Here is a 17272-nt window from a genome sequence, read left to right as displayed (position 1 = left end):
TACCAATAGATACAAATATCCACGTTGGGTTACCGCATACATCGTGGTATATATCGCCGAATGCTTAGGATCCAAGGTCAAGTATACATCAGGCAGCACCAAGCGACGACAGCGTTGCAGTAGGTTTGCCGCATACACTGTATTAAACTCCATCAACTAGGTGGTCCCCAACGTAACGTATTCTTCAACGCAGATTTTTCTGGGTGCAGAATCAAGATCATAACTCATCATTCCTAGGCTACGTGAAGCTCTTTGCCATACAAAACTACAAAAACGACCAATTCCAAAAAACATTTACAAAAAAACAAGACATTCCTACAATGTATGCCCCCACCCGGCTATCTTCAGCCCCTGAGAGCCTGCCCTTTCGGGCGGCTGGAACTCAAGGGGCCGTCAAGCCAGGGTGGAGGGGAACAACAACCAAAACGACCAACTTCCTCCAATCAAAACAAAATCATACCATCTCATCTAACGCCGCCTGAAAACGAATGGGGTATCTAACGCCGAAAAAATGCTGAGTAGTCGTTTCCGTCTATGGGCGCTACCTGGGGCGGGCGCTACGAGCAGCTGGCTTCCTGACGTTGGCCGTGTTGGTCTTTGGTGACAGCACATGAGACGAAGTGGTTGTCTTTGTGCGGGAAGCAGCGCGGGTTGCGCGCGTAGTTGGGGCAGCAGCAGCAGGCGCAGATTTCTGTGTAGGTGCCCTAGTGCGCTTCTTTGGTATGGGTAGGTCTGCATTTTCCTTGTCCTCGCCAGACAATTCGTCGCTGCTGCGCTTCTTGGCGCGTGTGGTCTTTGTTGGCTGAGCGTATGTCGGTGTGGGCTTGGCCTTGGCGGCAGGCTTTGCACGCCTGGTATCTGGGGAGGAAGTCGCGGGCGCTGAGGAGCTTGTTGGGATAGAGTTTGTGGGAGCCGCGCGTGTCTTGCGGGAGGCAGGTGCTGGCGCTGGCGCTGATGTCTTCTTGGGTGGCGCAGTCTTGATTGGTGCTGGCGCGGTCGCGGTCGCGACTGGTTGTGCAGGCGCGGATGCCTTGAGGAGGTCTAGTAGCGTGGTTTGGCGCGTCACGGTCGGGATGCGGTTGACGCGACGCTCGAGACGCGACTGCATGCTGGCACACTGCGCGTCGCACTGCGCTCGTAGCTTCTCTTTGCGCGAGTCGAGCTCGATCTGGAGGTTGGCTAGCATGTTGGCTTTCGCCTCAGCTGTGATGCCGTCTTTGATGTTGTTCATCGCGTGTTGTGTGATGTGTGACGCGTCGGCGGCGGTGATGTTATTGTGAAGTGCCGGAGAGTACCAGCTAGCAGAGAAGAGCTGCTGAGACTTTCAAAGATCTGATATTGATCTTGAGAGGCTCGGGTGTGGGGGTGGTGGAAGAGGGTTGCAGCTTCCAAATGTTGTGGTGGTGGAGAACAGTAAACAACGCGAGGCAAGCCGCGACGATGATACTGGGGAGGAGAATGGAGTGGTATAAGTGACTTATTAAGACTTTCTGATGCTTTTGCAACAACTTTTGAGAGATTTGGAGCAGATTTGATGTGGTTGCGGGTGGTGGTGGTTGCAGCTGCTGAATCAGAGTGGGATGTTGGAGGAAGGAACGTTGGAGCCCGCAGGTCTGTCCTTTACGCCAGCGCCAAGGTCGACGTCACGGCCTAAGCAGTGCGCTTGCTACATCGAGGCTGGTCGCAAGACAAGAGAGAACACCAAAGTACAAGATAGCAATCTGCGCAGCAACAATTGCAGCGCAGCGCTTTAGAATTGGAGTCGCAATATTCGATGTTGAATTGCACGAGTAAGTTTATAGATGCTGCAGATGCCGTCTGAGTCATTTCTCCTTCGACGCGCGCACGGCCTCCCGCAGGCGCGGTCACACCTCACGTGATCTCGGTGGTTCCCATGGCCAGCCTCCGTCCTCCGCTGCGGCGACCTGAGCTCAGCATCACAAGGTTGCCGTCGATCCAACCAACTACCCAAACAATCACCTCAACCCCACACACATCCGGTCTTCAAGATGGTGTTAGAAGCTTCTATGATAGTGTAAGGCTATATGCACTCACACATCGACCGCATACTAACCTCAGCAGCGTTGACAACAGCGAAGCTAGTCGAAATGGCGATTATGTACCCTCGCGATGGGAAGCACAACAGGACGCCGTGAACATGATCTTCTCCGCAAAGACTGGTGCAAACCCAGAGTCATCTGTCGGTCTCATGAGCATGGGAGGCAACACCCCGGAGATCCTCACGACCCTGACAACGGACATTGGCAAGGTGTTGGACGGTCTGCACCGGACAAAGATAAAGGGCAGCTCACACTTCGTGACTGGCATCAACGTCGCGGCTGTAAGTTGGCAATAACCCCCGGGATGAAACCTGCTAACTGAACTTGCAGTTGGCTCTCAAGCACAGACAGAACAAGTCGCAGAAGCAGCGGATAGTCATGTTCAACTGCAGCCCCATCGAGGAGGACGAGAAGAACCTGGTCAAGCTGGCAAAGAAGATGAAGAAGAGCGGTATCAGCATCGACATCATCGCATTCGGCGAGCTGAGCGACGACACCACGCGGAAACTCCAAGCCTTTAGCGACAACGTACAAAGCGCCGAAGGCTCCTACCTCGCCACCATTCCACCCAGCGCGAACCTGCTCAGCGATTCGTTGATTACTACACCTATAGTTGGCGGGGAGGGTGCATCCAGCGGTGGTGGAGACAGCGGTTCCGGAGGCGGAGGCGGCGGTGCTTCCGGCGGCAACGACTTCGAGTTCGGCGTGGATCCATCGGTCGACCCCGAGCTCGCATTGGCGCTGAGGATGTCTTTCGAGGAAGAGAAGGCACGGCAGGAGAAGGACAAGAAGACGAAGGAGGCGGCCGATGGCAAGTCGGAGCTCGAGCCGGTGGCTGAGGGTGACGAGAAGCAGCCGCTGCTGGACAGCTCGGGCCAGCCTGGTGGAAGCGGCAGCAAGGACAAGAAGGACGACGACCCAGACAAGATGGACACGGCATAAGCGGACATAGCGCAGCTAGGAAGAGGAACGCCTTTGAAGCTTCACGGTGGAGCAGGAGTATTCACGGCGTCTACTGTATGACTAGAGCTGGCGTCTACCGCATGGCATGGATGAAATGAAGCAAATAATGAACATTAGTCTACATTGATAGGTACTGGAGACAGTGCTATCTTCTACAGCACATCTCTCACAATTTGACTTCCCTAGTGGGTGGTCTCTCTTCGTCCCCAAACCCGACACTATCATACATGTTACGGACCCAAAAGTGATGCCCTGGAGCTTTGGTACGAGAGTCTCTAGTGTGCTCCCGAACTGCAACCAGTGGCAATGCATGCCGTAGCAGAACGCTCCTCGTACTGTTCAACACGCGTCCCGCTTTGTTTCTCTTCATTCCGATTCGTGGTATCATATTCCCAATGCGGCCTCCTCAACCCCCTCTGACTTTGACAAAGCTATCCAGCCCCCGATCGAACTTCTCGCACCGAATCGGCATCTCAACGGTATAGAACGGATTCTTCATGACGTAATCCGCATACAATTCATATATCCTCTTCATCATAGTATCGACATTCGGTTGCTGGGGCTCAGTGAAGAGCAAGAACTTGACACCGGTCTGTGTTTGGAAACATTGGATGCGGAAGTGTGAGCTTTCGAGGACCTCGATACCGGTTGCGCGGACCGGGAAGGTCTGGAGATTCGGTGTGGTGGTAGAGGGAGGCGGCGCGCGGACAGGTGGGACTGGAGAGAGCTGCGCTGTGATGGCGTGCATTCTAGACGCTCATCAGTAGAAGTTTCTACGCCCAGAACATTGCGATTTACCCGTGAAAAGATCCAGCGAGCATGAGATAGTCATTGCTGGTGAGCTTGCTCATGCCCGCGTGGAACTCGCGATTGTAAATGAGACCGCCAGACTTGCTGATGACGAACAGCGCGAACACCACCCTACACTATAGTGTTAGCCGACAAACTAGGAACACACTCGGCTTGCTTATTACATCTTGACGATCGGTGCGCAAGGAACAGACTATCGCGACTTTCGGCGGCGTGGTGTTGCGGCTCGCGTTCCGCCCTGTGGGACCCTGGGAGGGGCTAGCTTCACACCGCAGCCAACTACCCACTCGCCTTTGACAGCTCACATCGGTGTTTGCTTGGCCATTCACACAGTTGAGGCCCGCTCACTCCTACCACTGTTTCTCCTCAAGACTCCCCACACCACGGCACCCACACCCGCTCAATATTCTCAGCCCGGCCAACGCGGACCGTTGAGCTTCACCAACCCCGCGAATCTCAACTATCCAAACCGCTGCCGGGAGGCTTCCACACACCATCATGTCCAACCAAAGCATTCTTAGAATCACCCGCGAACTCGGCGAGATCCAGCGCGGCTCCGACCTCTCCATAGCCGTTGCCTGCCGCGATATTGACGTGCGCCATGTGCGGGCGCTAATCATAGGCCCACCTGACACCCCCTACGAGTTCGGCTTCTTCGAGTTCGCTGTTAAGTTTGCGCGCGAATACCCTACTAAGGCTCCGAGTGTCACGGCTATAACTACCCATGGTGGGCGTACGCGATTCAATCCCAACATATACGCGGGCGGCAAGGTGTGCCTGTCGATTCTTGGGTAAGTGACCTTGAAGCATACGAGGGTGTATGTTCTGTCAAGAGACAACACAAAACGTATCGAATGCCTCTAGGCTGTCTTCAAGTAAAGCAAAATACGGCAGCCCTGAAGCATACGAACACGTTTATTTTGTCAAAAGACGAGACAAAACGCATCAGATACCTCCAAGGCTGAGTCTATGCTAACAGAATGCAGTACATGGCGAGGAGAGCGTGGTGAAGAATGGTCGTCTGCCCAGGGCCTCGAGTCTATCCTTATCTCCATTCAGAGCCTTATGTCGAGCAACCCGTACGAAAATGAGCCTGGCTTCGAGGACGCAAATTCGGACTACGATAAGAAGAACCAGGAGGCATACGTAGACAAGATCCGACACGAGTCGCTGCGCATATCCGTCATCGATCGCCTGGAAGAATACCTAGGCATCAATTGGGGGAGGTCTGGCGTGACGGTCTACAACGCGGAAGAGGACTACCAGTCGAGCAGGGACGACGCGCCCTTCGAGCCCTTCAAGGACCTCTGCAAGCGACGCTTCCTGTGGTACTACCAATCGTATCTAGCTCGCGTGGACGAGGCAGTGCAGAAGAACAAGGATGGGGACCGCTTCGAGAAGATGCCGTTCGAGGGCCCGGGCAACGCGATGGAGGGCACATTCCAGTACACACAGCTCCGCGAGCGCCTGGTCAAGATCTTCGAGACCCTCAACAAGGAGATGGAGGCTTGGGCCGCCGAAGGCATGATGGCTGTTAGCAAAGAGATGAGTATTGCCAACAACCTCCAGCGCCAGTATGAGCAAATCATCGAGAAGTATAAGAAGCAAGACGCCGTTACTCTGGACCTTGATCTTGTCGATAAGAACCCATTCGTATGGCAGCTTGTCCTGTTCGGGAGACCTATGACGAACCTCGACGGCGGCATGTTCCGGATTATGCTATACATTAGCCCCAAATTCCCAGAGGTTTTACCGCGTGTTAGATTTGAGGGTAACGTAGCCATCACGCGTGCTTTTTGAGATTTCTCCGCTAACTGATGTCTAGTATGTATCCGCCCGATTTTTATATGGAGACGCTGTTGTCGAATTATCTCGTAACGTATTCCTCAAGATAAGCTGACAGTTTGATAGACACCGGTTCTCTACCACCACCGTGTATCGCCCGATGGCATACTCTGCTACGATGCTGCCCGTAAGGACGATATGCGCTCACATATTGAGGCCATCATTGCGGCTATCGAGGAGGAGTCACCTGCATACGACCCACGCACACTGGTCAATCCCGAGGCTGCGAAGCTGTTCTGGGGCACTCCAGACGAAAAGAAGCTCTACAACCGTAAATTGAGGCGATCCGCACAGGATAGCGCTGAGTGAGTGTTATTTGTGGACGCTGCAACGGCATCTGCTAATATTCGTCTAGGAACTGCTTTTAGAGATTGCGAACTTATGATCCCACGGCCGGTCTTCCTCTCGATATGACATTACATGATACCCCAAGCCCGACCTTGCGAGGTGGCTTGCATTATACGGCGTTCGTTCATCAGGGCTATGGGCACAGCATGGGTAACGGCGTTAGTCATGAAATACGAATGATATTTTGTCTCATTGAAGTGATTTCACATGTTCCAGATGTCTACATTGTCTCTGGAACTCATGTTTCTCAATATTTTATGCTGTTGCAGGCTGCAGGGTAGACTTGAACTTGTGAAATTTGTCCCTTGTCTAGTTGGGATTGGGAACGATGCAGAAGTCTACATTACCCTCGCATGTTTAATATTTGTATCACCATGTTATTGTAGGATGTAGAGCACCTGTTCATCTTCTCGTACAGGGTACGGCGCTTCTGCACGCGCGAGTATGCCCGTTGAGACCCTGACATGCGGGAACCTTGAAACTAACCCAAGCCCCCGGAAAGTGTTCCCCCGAGCGCTCTCCGCAAAACAATCCCTGATCGTCGCACCACCAATTGCACTGACACTCCATCCTCCACCATGCCGAACAACTCAGACACTATCCAATCGCTCGGGAAGGTCCTCGTCGTCGGAGGCTGCGGTTTCCTAGGAAGCCACATCGTCAGCTTGATCGTCAAGCGTCACCCTCAGACACAAATCGCCGTCCTCGATCTACGAACCAACTCGAATCGCAATGCCAGCCCGAACGTCTCCTATCACGATGGCGATATCACGGATGCTCCTGCCATGAAGGCTCTGTTCTCGCAGATCAAGCCCGACGCCGTCATCCACACAGCATCCCCACACTTCGATCTGAAGCCTGAGATTCACGACAAGGTCAATGTTGGGGGTACCAAGGTCCTGCTGCAGGCCGCGCAAGAGTCTGGAGTGAAGGGCTTCGTGTACACAAGCTCAGCGAGTGTCATCCTCGACCACGTAAACGATCTCGTCAACGCGGACGAGCGATGGCCGCTTGTTACTGGCGACGACCAGCCTGAGTACTACACAACCACAAAGGTAAGCACACAATCGCATTGTTATTTCTCAGTAGCTAACGATATACTAGGCATATGCCGAAACGGCTGTCCTCCAAGCGAACCGTCACCCCGAGAACTCCCCAAACTTCCTCACCTGCGCCATCCGTCCAGCTGGCATCTTCGGCGAGGGCGACGTACAACTGCTCCCTAAGATGGTTGGCGCATACCGCAAAGGACAAACCAAGTTCCAAGTCGGCGAGAACACCAACCTGTTCGACTTCACCTACGTCGAGAACGTCGCATACGGCCACGTGCTCGCTGCTATCGCGCTCCTCCATACCCACAAACGCCTCCCCAGCATTCCTCTCGATAATGAGCGCGTCGACGGCGAAGCCTTCCTCATCACCAACGGACAACCCGTATACTTCTGGGACTTTGCGCGTGCGGTATGGCACGAGGCAGGCGACCGGACACCTCTGAGCAGTGTGTGGCATCTCAGCACCGAGTTCATGTGGGCTATTGGCACGATCCTAGAGAACGTCTTTTGGCTCATGGGCAAGAAGCCTAACCTGACTAGGGCTCAGGTTAAGTACAGCAGCATGTCCAAGTACCACAGCATTAACAAGGCGAGACTGCGGTTAGGATATGAACCGCTTGTTACTTTGGATGAGGGTATCAAGAGGGGTGTACAGTATATTTTGGAGCAGGAGAAGAAGGCTGGCGAGAAGAAGGGTCAGTAGACTCATGCAAACATGAGCAGAGGCTATCGAAGACGGTTTATTCCCATACCGCAGGTGTATAGTGTTTGTAGATAATGTAATTACATGCCCTCGACAACTTCGATGCAAGCAAGCACTTCACTACGATGCTCGTATTTCTCAACTCAGGGAAGCTCTCGTAAATACATGCACACTGTCGTGGCCAGATGGAGCTAGAACCTCCCCAAGGCGGGACCCACTCCCGATTAAGTCAACTTCGTCGCGCGCGTAGCTCAGTGACCTCCCCAACCCCACGTTCACCCCACCCGTCACCATGGCGCGCAATCACGAAGTATGTCGCGCCCGCTACTTCCCGAGTCAGCATACGAAGCTCTCGGCCTCTCTCCTGAAACGATCAAAGACCTGATGAATCCCAAGCCTGCGCCCGAACCTACCGAAATCCACGCGCCGAACCTCCTGCAGAGTGACGAAGACAATGCGCGCCCCATGTCGCCCAACGAAACTTCCATAACGCTATACGCCGAGCTGCTGCTGCATATACGTACGGTTACGCTTTTTGCATCGCTGCGCACAAATTTCTCCCGGTCGACGGACGCGAAGCTGTCGTCTGATGGCTCTTACATCACTGTATCGCATGAGGGCCAATCTGCGTCAATACGTCTTCCGATCAACGTCAAAGGCGGAGGCGACGCTGCGCTAGAATTACCGTCACAGCCTCCAACGAAAGAGTTGACACTCCGTCTTCAGCTGGAAGAAAAGGAAGGAAGCGACCTTCTTGGGACACTGCAACGCGAAGACCGACAGGCCAACATTGTACCGTGGGACGGCGCTTCGCTCAACGATGCGAAAGATGTTGAGATAACCTGCAAAGGCTGCGACGGTATCCTTGTAGCGAAAGGAAAGGTTCAACAGTGGAGAGACCTGCCTAATGAGAATTGGGCTGAGATGATGGACTTTTGGCATTGCCATAAGCCTGATGAGCATCACTTGCACGATCACACGCATGATGATGTCGTCGGTCAGAAGGGTTACGCGGCTGGTAATCGCCTGCAGGCTATGGGAGGTGTTGGGTTTGTTGATCTGGCCAGCTTTCTACTGGCAGAGTCGGATTGCGAAGGCGCACAGGTAAGCTACAACCTTCTTTCAACCGTGTCGTGCGGTTCCTACATCGTCACTTCATGAGGTTGCAACATGTATGGGCGCAAAGAAGGCGAACTCGCCTCATCAGTGGCATTCATCGTCGATACAAGCGCCCTAAATTGATAGGCTCATACACGTACTCTTGGTTCCGGTGTACCCTCTTCCCCAGGTTGATGGGTTGCCGGCGCCGTCGAGTCAGCGGCCTGGCGTTTCACTGTCTCTATCCCCTCAGACCCTTGGGATTGGCAGGTTTAGCCAAGGCTACATCTTACACTGTTATTTACCGTTAGCTAGTATCGCACATGCTGACGTGACGCAGCTCTCCTCTTCCCCCGAAGGCACAGATCAAAACCTGATCCAATGCAAGCATTGCAGCCACACAATCGGCGCCCAGGAACCCTCAAACGACGGCTGGCGAATACGAAAGTGGGCCATTAGCATACGATCTGCCAAAACGACTCCCTCCTCGCCAACTACACACACAGTCCAGAAATGGATATCAGTCCGCCTCCTCCACCTCATAGAAAACACCGGCCTCCGCAAATTCCACATCCACACCGCCGCACCACCCGACCAATCCCAAGACACCCCCACACCCTCCCTCCTCATTTGGGTCTTCACCCCCGATCTCCTCTTCTCCTCTTCCATACCCACGCCCGGCCGTCTCGATCCTACACGCACGATGAAAGTCTTCTACCAGAAACAGACGTGGCAGGCTTTGAAGCCGGGGGAGCCGGAGAGTGCTAGTATAGAGGATGTAGAATTTCCGGTGGATCTTTATGAGGAGCTGGAGAAGGGGTTGGAGAAGAGTCAGAGGTTGTTGCCGCCAACAGCGAAAAAGTTTCAGGGGTGGGATGTTGGGCTTTTGGAGAGGTTTGAGGTGCTTGAGGCGGGGTTGGGTGACGGAAGTGGGAAGGAGGAAGGTGAGGCTGGTGCGAATGGGGTTGAGAATGGGAATGGGGTGGGTGGTGAGATACCGGAGGAGGATGTTGATTGATGTAATGAAACGGATTAATGAGTATACACATATCTATGCCTAATGTAGAAGCTACACTGTAGCATTCATTCGTGTCCTATCTGCTGTCTAATTTTTGTCATTTGTTGAAATGCGTCATACAAGACTGTCGGTCTCTAAGCGGGTGCATGGCATGACGATTGCTAGCCGGGTGAGAGCAAGCGCCTACCTTACCCGCAACGCTTTCCCAGCCGCTCAATCACCGCTGACCTCGCAAGGATAAAACTGGCTTCATCTCCCTCGATTTCTCTCTATGCTTCCTCTCTCTCTCTTTCCACAAGTCAGTCAAGGTTCGCATCCATTTCAACCACATCATTCATCAACCACATCATCCATCCACCAGTATGTCTACGAACGCCAAGATTGCTGCGATGCAGCGACATCGTGCCGCCGCCGCCGAGACCCCAGACGACCTTCTGGATGTGAGAGTCACTTCCGAATCATCGACTACCTCAAGGAACGGCCAGTCTACCATGGACACTGGACTCCGAGGTCTATGCCAGTCCACGCAGTCCGTCGGTCTAGAAGATCATGTGGCCACCGAGGTCTCAGATGAAGCACCTGACATACTACAACTCAGCGCCGATCCCAAGAAGCTCGCCATTGCTGAAGAAAATGCTGGAAACTCACCTCTCCTCCGTTTGCCAGCTGAGATCCGCAACACCATTTACGACTTGGTTCTCAGCTCTCACCGCGACTTCCACACCTTCGATGTCGCACGCCAGAAGCGTATGCGGCAGAATGGTGGAAGCGAAACTACTATACAGCAGCTCGCTTTGTTGCAAGTCTGCCGTCAACTGTACACCGAAACCAACCTTATCGCCCTCAACTCCACACCTTTCGCTTTCGGCTCCGTCACCGACTTTTCCAAATACATCGCGCAGACACTGCTCCCAACCCAGATTTCCGCCATCACCGTGCTCAAGGTAAGTTTTGACTGTACGAAGTGCATGTGAGACATATACTGACTTCGTACTTTTACCTCTGCAGTGCCCATTTCGCGAGATCTACTTCCCTGGCTTTGGTGTTAACTCCGCGTTCATCGGGCTCCTTCGTGACAGTTTACGTGGGCTAAAGGTGCTGGTACTGTTTGGGGTGAGGAGTAAGGCCGTCGAGGAGGAGGCGATGCGGGTCATAGAGAGGAAGATCGCGAGGGAGATTAAAGAGGGGTGTGGAGAGCTGGAGGTGAAGGTTGAGTTGACGAGGAATGGTTTGCAGTGGCGCAAGGAGGTCGCATCGGTCTATGGCCGTGGAGAGCGGAGTTTGGGCGCAGAGTGACGAGGGTGATTGACTCTGCTTGACCTTCCCTGCAAGAATATCAAAAGCTGTGTACGATTAGACATGGGTTAGTATTGCGTGCGTTCAATCACTACTCTACATCTGCAAACGGAAGATCTTCCTTTCCACCAGTTTTATTTATCTATCTATCCTACACTATCTGATGATCTCTACCGCAGCCTTAAGACTCCGTAAATGGGCAGTCCGCAAAGAAGGAGAAGGGGGGAGATCAAAATCAGTCGCCAGATAAAAGAAGAAGGGGGGAAATGAAAACCCGCTCAAACAAACAAAGATCCTTTGTTTTTTTGTGGAGTTTCTGTTCTGTTCGAGGCGCTATCCCACACCCAGTGTGGGAAAAGAGAGAGTGAAGAGCAAGGCCGTAAATGCATGCGTGCCCGATTATATCTTCTCAATTCCTCCTCTTGTCATAACAGTCGTGAATCGCTGTTCAAAGAAACACCCAGTGTCCCGACGCCGGCTCCATGGAAAATTACTCCTTCTGTTTAAGTACAGGGTGTGAAAGACGGCTATACAAGTGCCCGCTAATCGTATACAATGCAGTGCGGGAATTACTGCTGGTTCCCGAAGCCCATAAAGTTCAAATCATCCAACGTAGTGGTGGGCTCAATGTATTGGGGGTCGAACTGGCCTCCAACCTGGTTGAAATCGGGAAAGAAGTTGGCCGTGTGGTTGAACGTCATCTGGCTGGGTGGCGCAGTGTCGAACAACGTGAAGTCCTGGCCGGGGCGACTGAAGCCTTGCATGGTCATGTCCATGTCACCGCCAAAGCCCTCATCCATGTCTGGTGAGTAGAGGGTGATGTCAGGCTGAGCCATAGGTGATAGATGTGGCAGACCGTTCATGTTGTTGTTCGTCGCAAATGGCAACGGCGCAAAGTCAAACGCCGTGCTCATTGGGGTTGGCTGCTGGTAGCCAGTGTTGAAGTTTGCGTTCAGTGCACAGGCGTTGTAGATGTCGTTGTGGTTAATATGGGTGTCTTCTGGCGTCACAGCATCGTCGAAGGATGTGGGCTCAACGGGCGAATGTCCTGACGAGTATGTGAAGTGAGAGCCATCGGTGGTGATCGAGTCACGACGGAAGTCATCTTGGTAACCGTGGGCACTCATAGCCGGCGTTCCGAAGCCATAGCAGTTGAAGTTCTCGATCATGGGCACTTGAGGCGAAGCAGCGAATGGTGTGATAGGTGTAGTCATGGTCGCCGACATGGGTGTACCGATGAAGGGAGTGAGAGGGGTAGCGGGGCTGTGATCGCTGCCAGAAGCGCCCTTCTTGCGACCGTTGCTCTTGGAGCGAACATATTCCCAGCCATGAGCCTTCTCCATGTGCTGCTTGCAGTTGGACTCGCGCTTCGAAGCGTACGTGCATGGGTGGTAGAGACACTTGTACTGAGCAGGAGCAGCAGAGTGCTTGTCGTTCATGTGCCTATCACGCTCCTTCTCAGTCGGCCAGCCGAGTTCGAAGTACTTGCAGTTCTTCTCGTCGCACTTCCATGGGCGAGAGTGAGTCTTCTCGTGCTTGGTCAGGTCGCATGGTCGCTTGAACTCCTTCTTGCAGTCACGGCAAGTGTGCATCACGTCTCCGGGTTTCTCGGACTTCCGTCGTCGCGCCATGGATCGGGTTACTTCGTCCTCGTCCATGCTGTCCTCGTCGGCGTCCGACAGACGACGCTTGATCCTGAAGGCGTTCGAGGCATCCACTGACATGGGGATGACGTTACCGTTCTTCTCCCGGACGAGCTCGACAGGACGGCCGTTGTGGCTGATGCCACCGCGGAGGGTGATCTTCTCATCGCTATGGAGTTTTTGATTAGCGCGGGCGAATAAAAAGTCGGCGGCGCGGTCATACCGTGAGTAATCCATCTCGTCCAGATCCTCACCCTTGGTTTCTTTTTCTCTTGTAGCAGCCATGATTGAAGCGTATCGTCTAATCTGTTCCATCAAATCGAGGAAGTAGCCGTCAGTATAAGGGCGGTCGGTTGGTAGTCGCTGGTCTTGTTCGGAGATGTACTGGACGGTCGTAGCCAAGAGTTGGATTGATCGTTGGCAAAAGCGGAAGTACGAGTCCGGGGAAGCCGACAGCTCCTTTAAACCACGAAAAATGCAATAAGCTTCTGCACTTTGAGAAAGACAATGGGTGATTCCACTTACGGGTGCGAGGAAGACGAGGGTCTTCTCGAGGTCACGGAGATTGCGGATATTCTTCTGACCTATGCGTCGAGGCACGTCCTTGACGAGGGAGTGGAAGTCCTTGAGAGACTCCTCGGCGAGAATGGGCTTGATGATGTAGTCGTGGATCTGCTTGCACGTGTGCTCGCCGAGCACGTCCTCTTCTGAAAAGGTGAGCGATGAGAAGGACCTGGTGACAGCCGAATGCGTCGAGCTGATAGAAGTGCTGATGGAGTCACGGACGCTCGAGCGCTGGGAGCGAATCTCGTCTTTATATATGTTAGTATGTGGGGCGTTCTCATCCAAGACGGGTGGCTGCAGTGACTCCTTACCGTATTTCGATCCACTGATGCTGGAACCCAGACCGCTGTCAGAAGCGTGGTCGTGGGGGCTGCGTGCAACTGCAGTAGGCTTTGGGTCAATGTCCATTGGGGTGTGGTCCAATGGGGCGCTGTCGAGGATAAAGCTCGGGACAGGAAGAACCTCCGGATCGTTGAGAAGGTCGCAGCTGGTAACAGTGCTCTTATGGCCAGCGACCTTCGCTTCGAAGTCTTTGAGCAGGTTGGTGACGCGACGCACGTTAGGGTCCTGGATGGAGTCGTTGACTAGCTCTTCCAGCCGGTCAGTGTTGGTAGGCGAGCGGCGGGGCATGCAGAATCGGTCCAACTCGCAGATGTCGGACGAGATATTGGTTGGCGACGAGAAAGTGCCGCTCTTCCTTAGCTGCATGCCATGGGTGCTCAGAGGGGATGCGGAACCCTTAAGAGGACGGCGGCGGGGATGACGGTTCTGGTCGTGGGGTGCAGACATGTTGAGTATGACTGGTCGTCGTACCGGTTGAAGTGGGAAAGGCGGCCTCAGGTGAGTCACGGACTGCACAGTTCCCCAAGCCCGGCGATCCAAAGGGACCAAGTGTGAGTGGTTATCTGAGCCCAGATCACGTTTTCATTGACCGGGGATAGTGGAACCTTTGCGGCCGCGGAAGCTAGCAGCTGATAGGCTAGGGTGATGATGGTGATGCAGCGAGCGAGGAAAGGGCGCTGAGTCCTTTGGTCTGGTGTCGGAGGAGACGTGCAGGTATATAGGAAGGCGCAGCACGTGGAGTAAGACGGGCGGCGAGCGGCAAAAGAGGCACAAGGGCGGCGGGTCTGCGGTGCAAAAAGAGGACGAGGAGGGAGGCCTGAGGGATTAGGATTTGAAGCAAGAAGAGATCTCGAGCAGCGCGGGCTGGGGGGATAGGTGGTTCAAGAGGGAAGGAACGGGTTGTCGTCGCTTCCTCCAGTAAGTGGAGTTCAACTCCAGGCAGCAGTGCACGGACATCTGACGTTCCGCGCAGTCAGCCCCTGCTCGGATCCTGAATACGAGCTGCATACCATTATTCGCCCATTTGCACAATAGCAGCCATCCGTCTTCTGCGTATCTCTGCCGTGTCTGTTGATGCGGGAGGTGATTGCGAGAGTTATTTCATCCCTCACCGCAATCCTACTGTGGTAAAAGACACTGAACCACGAGAATTGTGCTCCATCCAGCGGTGACAAGACCCTGGCCAGAAACCGGTCAACCCAAGAAGCGCAGGAACGGCTGCTAGTGCACGCGCATCATTGGTGAATGGCGTCAGGCGCCCTATGGGTGGAGGCTTTGAAGGGCGGCAGGGCTGTGCATGGATGAAGCGACTTCGCCATCCTCACCACTTCTGGTGGATCGGCTGCTAAACACAACTAACACGTCGCTACTGATAAACCCGCCGTCCCTGCTCCCTGGAATTGCACCTTTGCGCACGCCGTCCTACCCGCTTTTTCCGTCGCTGCGCAATTGCACCGTGTCCTGATGTTCTGGATGTCGGCCCATACGTATGCCGCATCCTTCGATTGGGCGAGTCGCGCAGGACGCCTTTTCACCGGAATCGTGGGGGCCAAAAACACGTCGTCAACCTGCATGTGATTTATAGGGCTGCGCATGCAGGGCGGAGAGATGTTGATATTGAGGGAGTCACACATATAAGACCCATGGCGGGGTACTCCGGGACTAAGTATAGGCTTGTTGGTTGTCTCACACTCTCTACGCAGGTCGCCACCCCAGACGTTGGATGCACCCTCTCTCACGACTCGCTGCGGACAAAAGCCGGATATTTGAGCGTGGACATGTCTCTCACCGATCACGTCGCAATGACTAGCATTCGAAATGTCTGTCCCTATCGCAAGCTACTCCGTCCATCTCAGACTTCACTGCACTTCCTTCCTTTTGCAAAAGCATGCACCGATGATTCGTCACATCACTCTGCACTCATGCTCTGATCACATGGGTCGCCGGCTTCATGCAGTCATCCCTCTTTCTTCTAAACTACGACACTATCCCAACTTCACTGCTACGACAGACATCTCCAGAGCCTCCAACGCGACTCTATACCTAGTACAACACACTACCAAATATCACGTGTCTTAACGTGCTACAACGCCCCTCTAGTAAACTCCATGTAACATCCTGGTCGCCGGCATCACGTCCCAGTGATGAGAGCTGTGCGCTATCATGATCATTCATGCTGATTCCTCAACCACCTCCAAGGGAAAAATTTGAACACCTGTCTAGCCACAGAGAATGGTAGAAGTGAAGAAGCTAGAACTTGAAATTACGTGAAGATTTGATATCTTTCGTTTCTATACTAACGCAGACAGCAGGCGGCATCGCATCCACTCAGTTCCTTGCATGTATAAGGTGTTCACGATACGTGACTAGTAGGTCGGTATAGTAATCCGTATGCCAACCCCACCGGCGCGCAGAGATCTGTCTAACCAGTATCTCCAAATCCAATAACCTCGTTCTTTCATCCGCCATGTTCCAGCTACGCAAGGTCACGATCCTACAAACTTCCCTCACAACCCAGCCCTTTCCATTCCAGTCTTTGAATTCGCCTCGCCGTGCTCTTTCAACCTCTTCAGTACGCAGCTGTGGCATCTTTCGGTTTGTAGTGTATGCATATTTATAATCTCTCTTGCGCATCAGAAAATTGTTCATGTTGAATCCAAACTGCTCCATCGTAAAGTCTGCGATGTATTCCGCTCCAGTTTGGGTTCTGATATTGAAGACGCTGTGGCGAACAAATGGATCTGGCTGTTCCCCCTCCAAATGATGGACAATGACAGGCTTTACTTGGACGGCAAGCCAAGTTATCGTCGCTCCAATTTTTTTAAATGCGGGCTCGAGATAGATGAGAAAGAGTTGGATGCTGAAGTCGCAGTGGTTGTACTTGTTGCGCGCTAGCCGGTCTAGAAGGGATACGTCAGGAGGATGGGCATGAGGACCAATGCCATATATTAACCTTCGATTGCTATCTCGAACTGGGACTTCGGTAATGATGAAAGGTCTGTTCCATCCTGTTGGCACCCAAGAGACGTGGTAAACAGAAGGTCTGCGCTCGTACTCCAGTACTAGATTGAATATATGCCAATATAGCAAGAGTATCGATCGAATGCGATAGTATTCGTCCACTGATTGGCATGTCCACGGTAGTGTGGTTATGAATTTCGTTGCCGTTGGAAAGTGTTGTAGAGATGTTGGAGGTACGTGATGTTCTGCCAATAAGGGGGGCCTTGGGGATGCTGGAGGTGTGGGAGGTTCTGTTGGCTCTGATGATATCACGCTGTCCCGACGGGGGCAGGAGAAGGTGGGAGTTGGAGGAGGTGTCGGCTCTGATGATATTACGCTGCCCTGGCGACGACAAGGGGAGCTGGCAGTTTGAGAAACCTTGCGCGTGTAGGTATCATCCAACATCGGACGGGACGAAGTGGACATGATGGCTTCTGTGACGAATACGAAATTGTTGCTGCACAAGAGAAGATGATTTCATGCAGTATATATACTACGTAGAACTTGAATACTATGATGAGATATCGTGA

At 53.2% G+C, this 17272-nt stretch overlaps 8 protein-coding genes across 8 annotated transcripts; 5 read left to right on the top strand and 3 right to left on the bottom strand.

The window, feature by feature from the left end:
• Nucleotides 1-541: 541 nt before the first annotated feature.
• J4E78_004450 (uncharacterized protein) lies at nt 542-1231 on the bottom strand (the record flags this gene model as incomplete). Its single annotated transcript, XM_049365079.1, has 1 exon — nt 542-1231. One exon carries the CDS (start codon nt 1229-1231, stop codon nt 542-544), a length of 690 nt encoding a protein of 229 aa, XP_049222880.1.
• Nucleotides 1232-2009: 778 nt separating this feature from the next.
• J4E78_004449 (uncharacterized protein) lies at nt 2010-3002 on the top strand (the record flags this gene model as incomplete). Its single annotated transcript, XM_049365078.1, has 3 exons — nt 2010-2035; nt 2083-2341; nt 2391-3002. The coding sequence occupies 3 exons, from the start codon at nt 2010-2012 to the stop codon at nt 3000-3002; spliced, it is 897 nt and encodes a 298-aa protein (XP_049222879.1).
• A 427-nt stretch (nt 3003-3429) lies between these two features.
• Nucleotides 3430-4158, bottom strand: J4E78_004448 (uncharacterized protein; the record flags this gene model as incomplete). The annotated part of the gene is made up of 3 exons (XM_049365077.1): nt 3430-3772; nt 3822-3944; nt 4139-4158. The coding sequence occupies 3 exons, from the start codon at nt 4156-4158 to the stop codon at nt 3430-3432; spliced, it is 486 nt and encodes a 161-aa protein (XP_049222878.1).
• A 173-nt stretch (nt 4159-4331) lies between these two features.
• On the top strand, nt 4332-5987 carry J4E78_004447 (uncharacterized protein; the record flags this gene model as incomplete). The annotated part of the gene is made up of 3 exons (XM_049365076.1): nt 4332-4624; nt 4820-5609; nt 5745-5987. The coding sequence occupies 3 exons, from the start codon at nt 4332-4334 to the stop codon at nt 5985-5987; spliced, it is 1326 nt and encodes a 441-aa protein (XP_049222877.1).
• Nucleotides 5988-6604: 617 nt separating this feature from the next.
• On the top strand, nt 6605-7781 carry J4E78_004446 (uncharacterized protein; the record flags this gene model as incomplete). Its single annotated transcript, XM_049365075.1, has 2 exons — nt 6605-7081; nt 7131-7781. 2 exons carry the CDS (start codon nt 6605-6607, stop codon nt 7779-7781), a joined length of 1128 nt encoding a protein of 375 aa, XP_049222876.1.
• Nucleotides 7782-8093: 312 nt separating this feature from the next.
• Nucleotides 8094-9897, top strand: J4E78_004445 (uncharacterized protein; the record flags this gene model as incomplete). Its single annotated transcript, XM_049365074.1, has 2 exons — nt 8094-8885; nt 9220-9897. 2 exons carry the CDS (start codon nt 8094-8096, stop codon nt 9895-9897), a joined length of 1470 nt encoding a protein of 489 aa, XP_049222875.1.
• Nucleotides 9898-10259: 362 nt separating this feature from the next.
• J4E78_004444 (uncharacterized protein) lies at nt 10260-11193 on the top strand (the record flags this gene model as incomplete). Its single annotated transcript, XM_049365073.1, has 2 exons — nt 10260-10841; nt 10906-11193. The coding sequence occupies 2 exons, from the start codon at nt 10260-10262 to the stop codon at nt 11191-11193; spliced, it is 870 nt and encodes a 289-aa protein (XP_049222874.1).
• Nucleotides 11194-11762: 569 nt separating this feature from the next.
• J4E78_004443 (uncharacterized protein) lies at nt 11763-14189 on the bottom strand (the record flags this gene model as incomplete). Its single annotated transcript, XM_049365072.1, has 1 exon — nt 11763-14189. The coding sequence occupies one exon, from the start codon at nt 14187-14189 to the stop codon at nt 11763-11765; it is 2427 nt and encodes an 808-aa protein (XP_049222873.1).
• Nucleotides 14190-17272: the final 3083 nt, after the last annotated feature.

The sequence above is a fragment of the Alternaria triticimaculans genome (genome assembly GCF_023758025.1).
Source record: "Alternaria triticimaculans strain BMP 0046 chromosome Unknown scaffold_5, whole genome shotgun sequence".
In the NCBI taxonomy this organism is placed as follows: Eukaryota; Fungi; Ascomycota; class Dothideomycetes; order Pleosporales; family Pleosporaceae; genus Alternaria; species Alternaria triticimaculans.
This window is presented reverse-complemented; position numbering and strand designations above follow the sequence as displayed.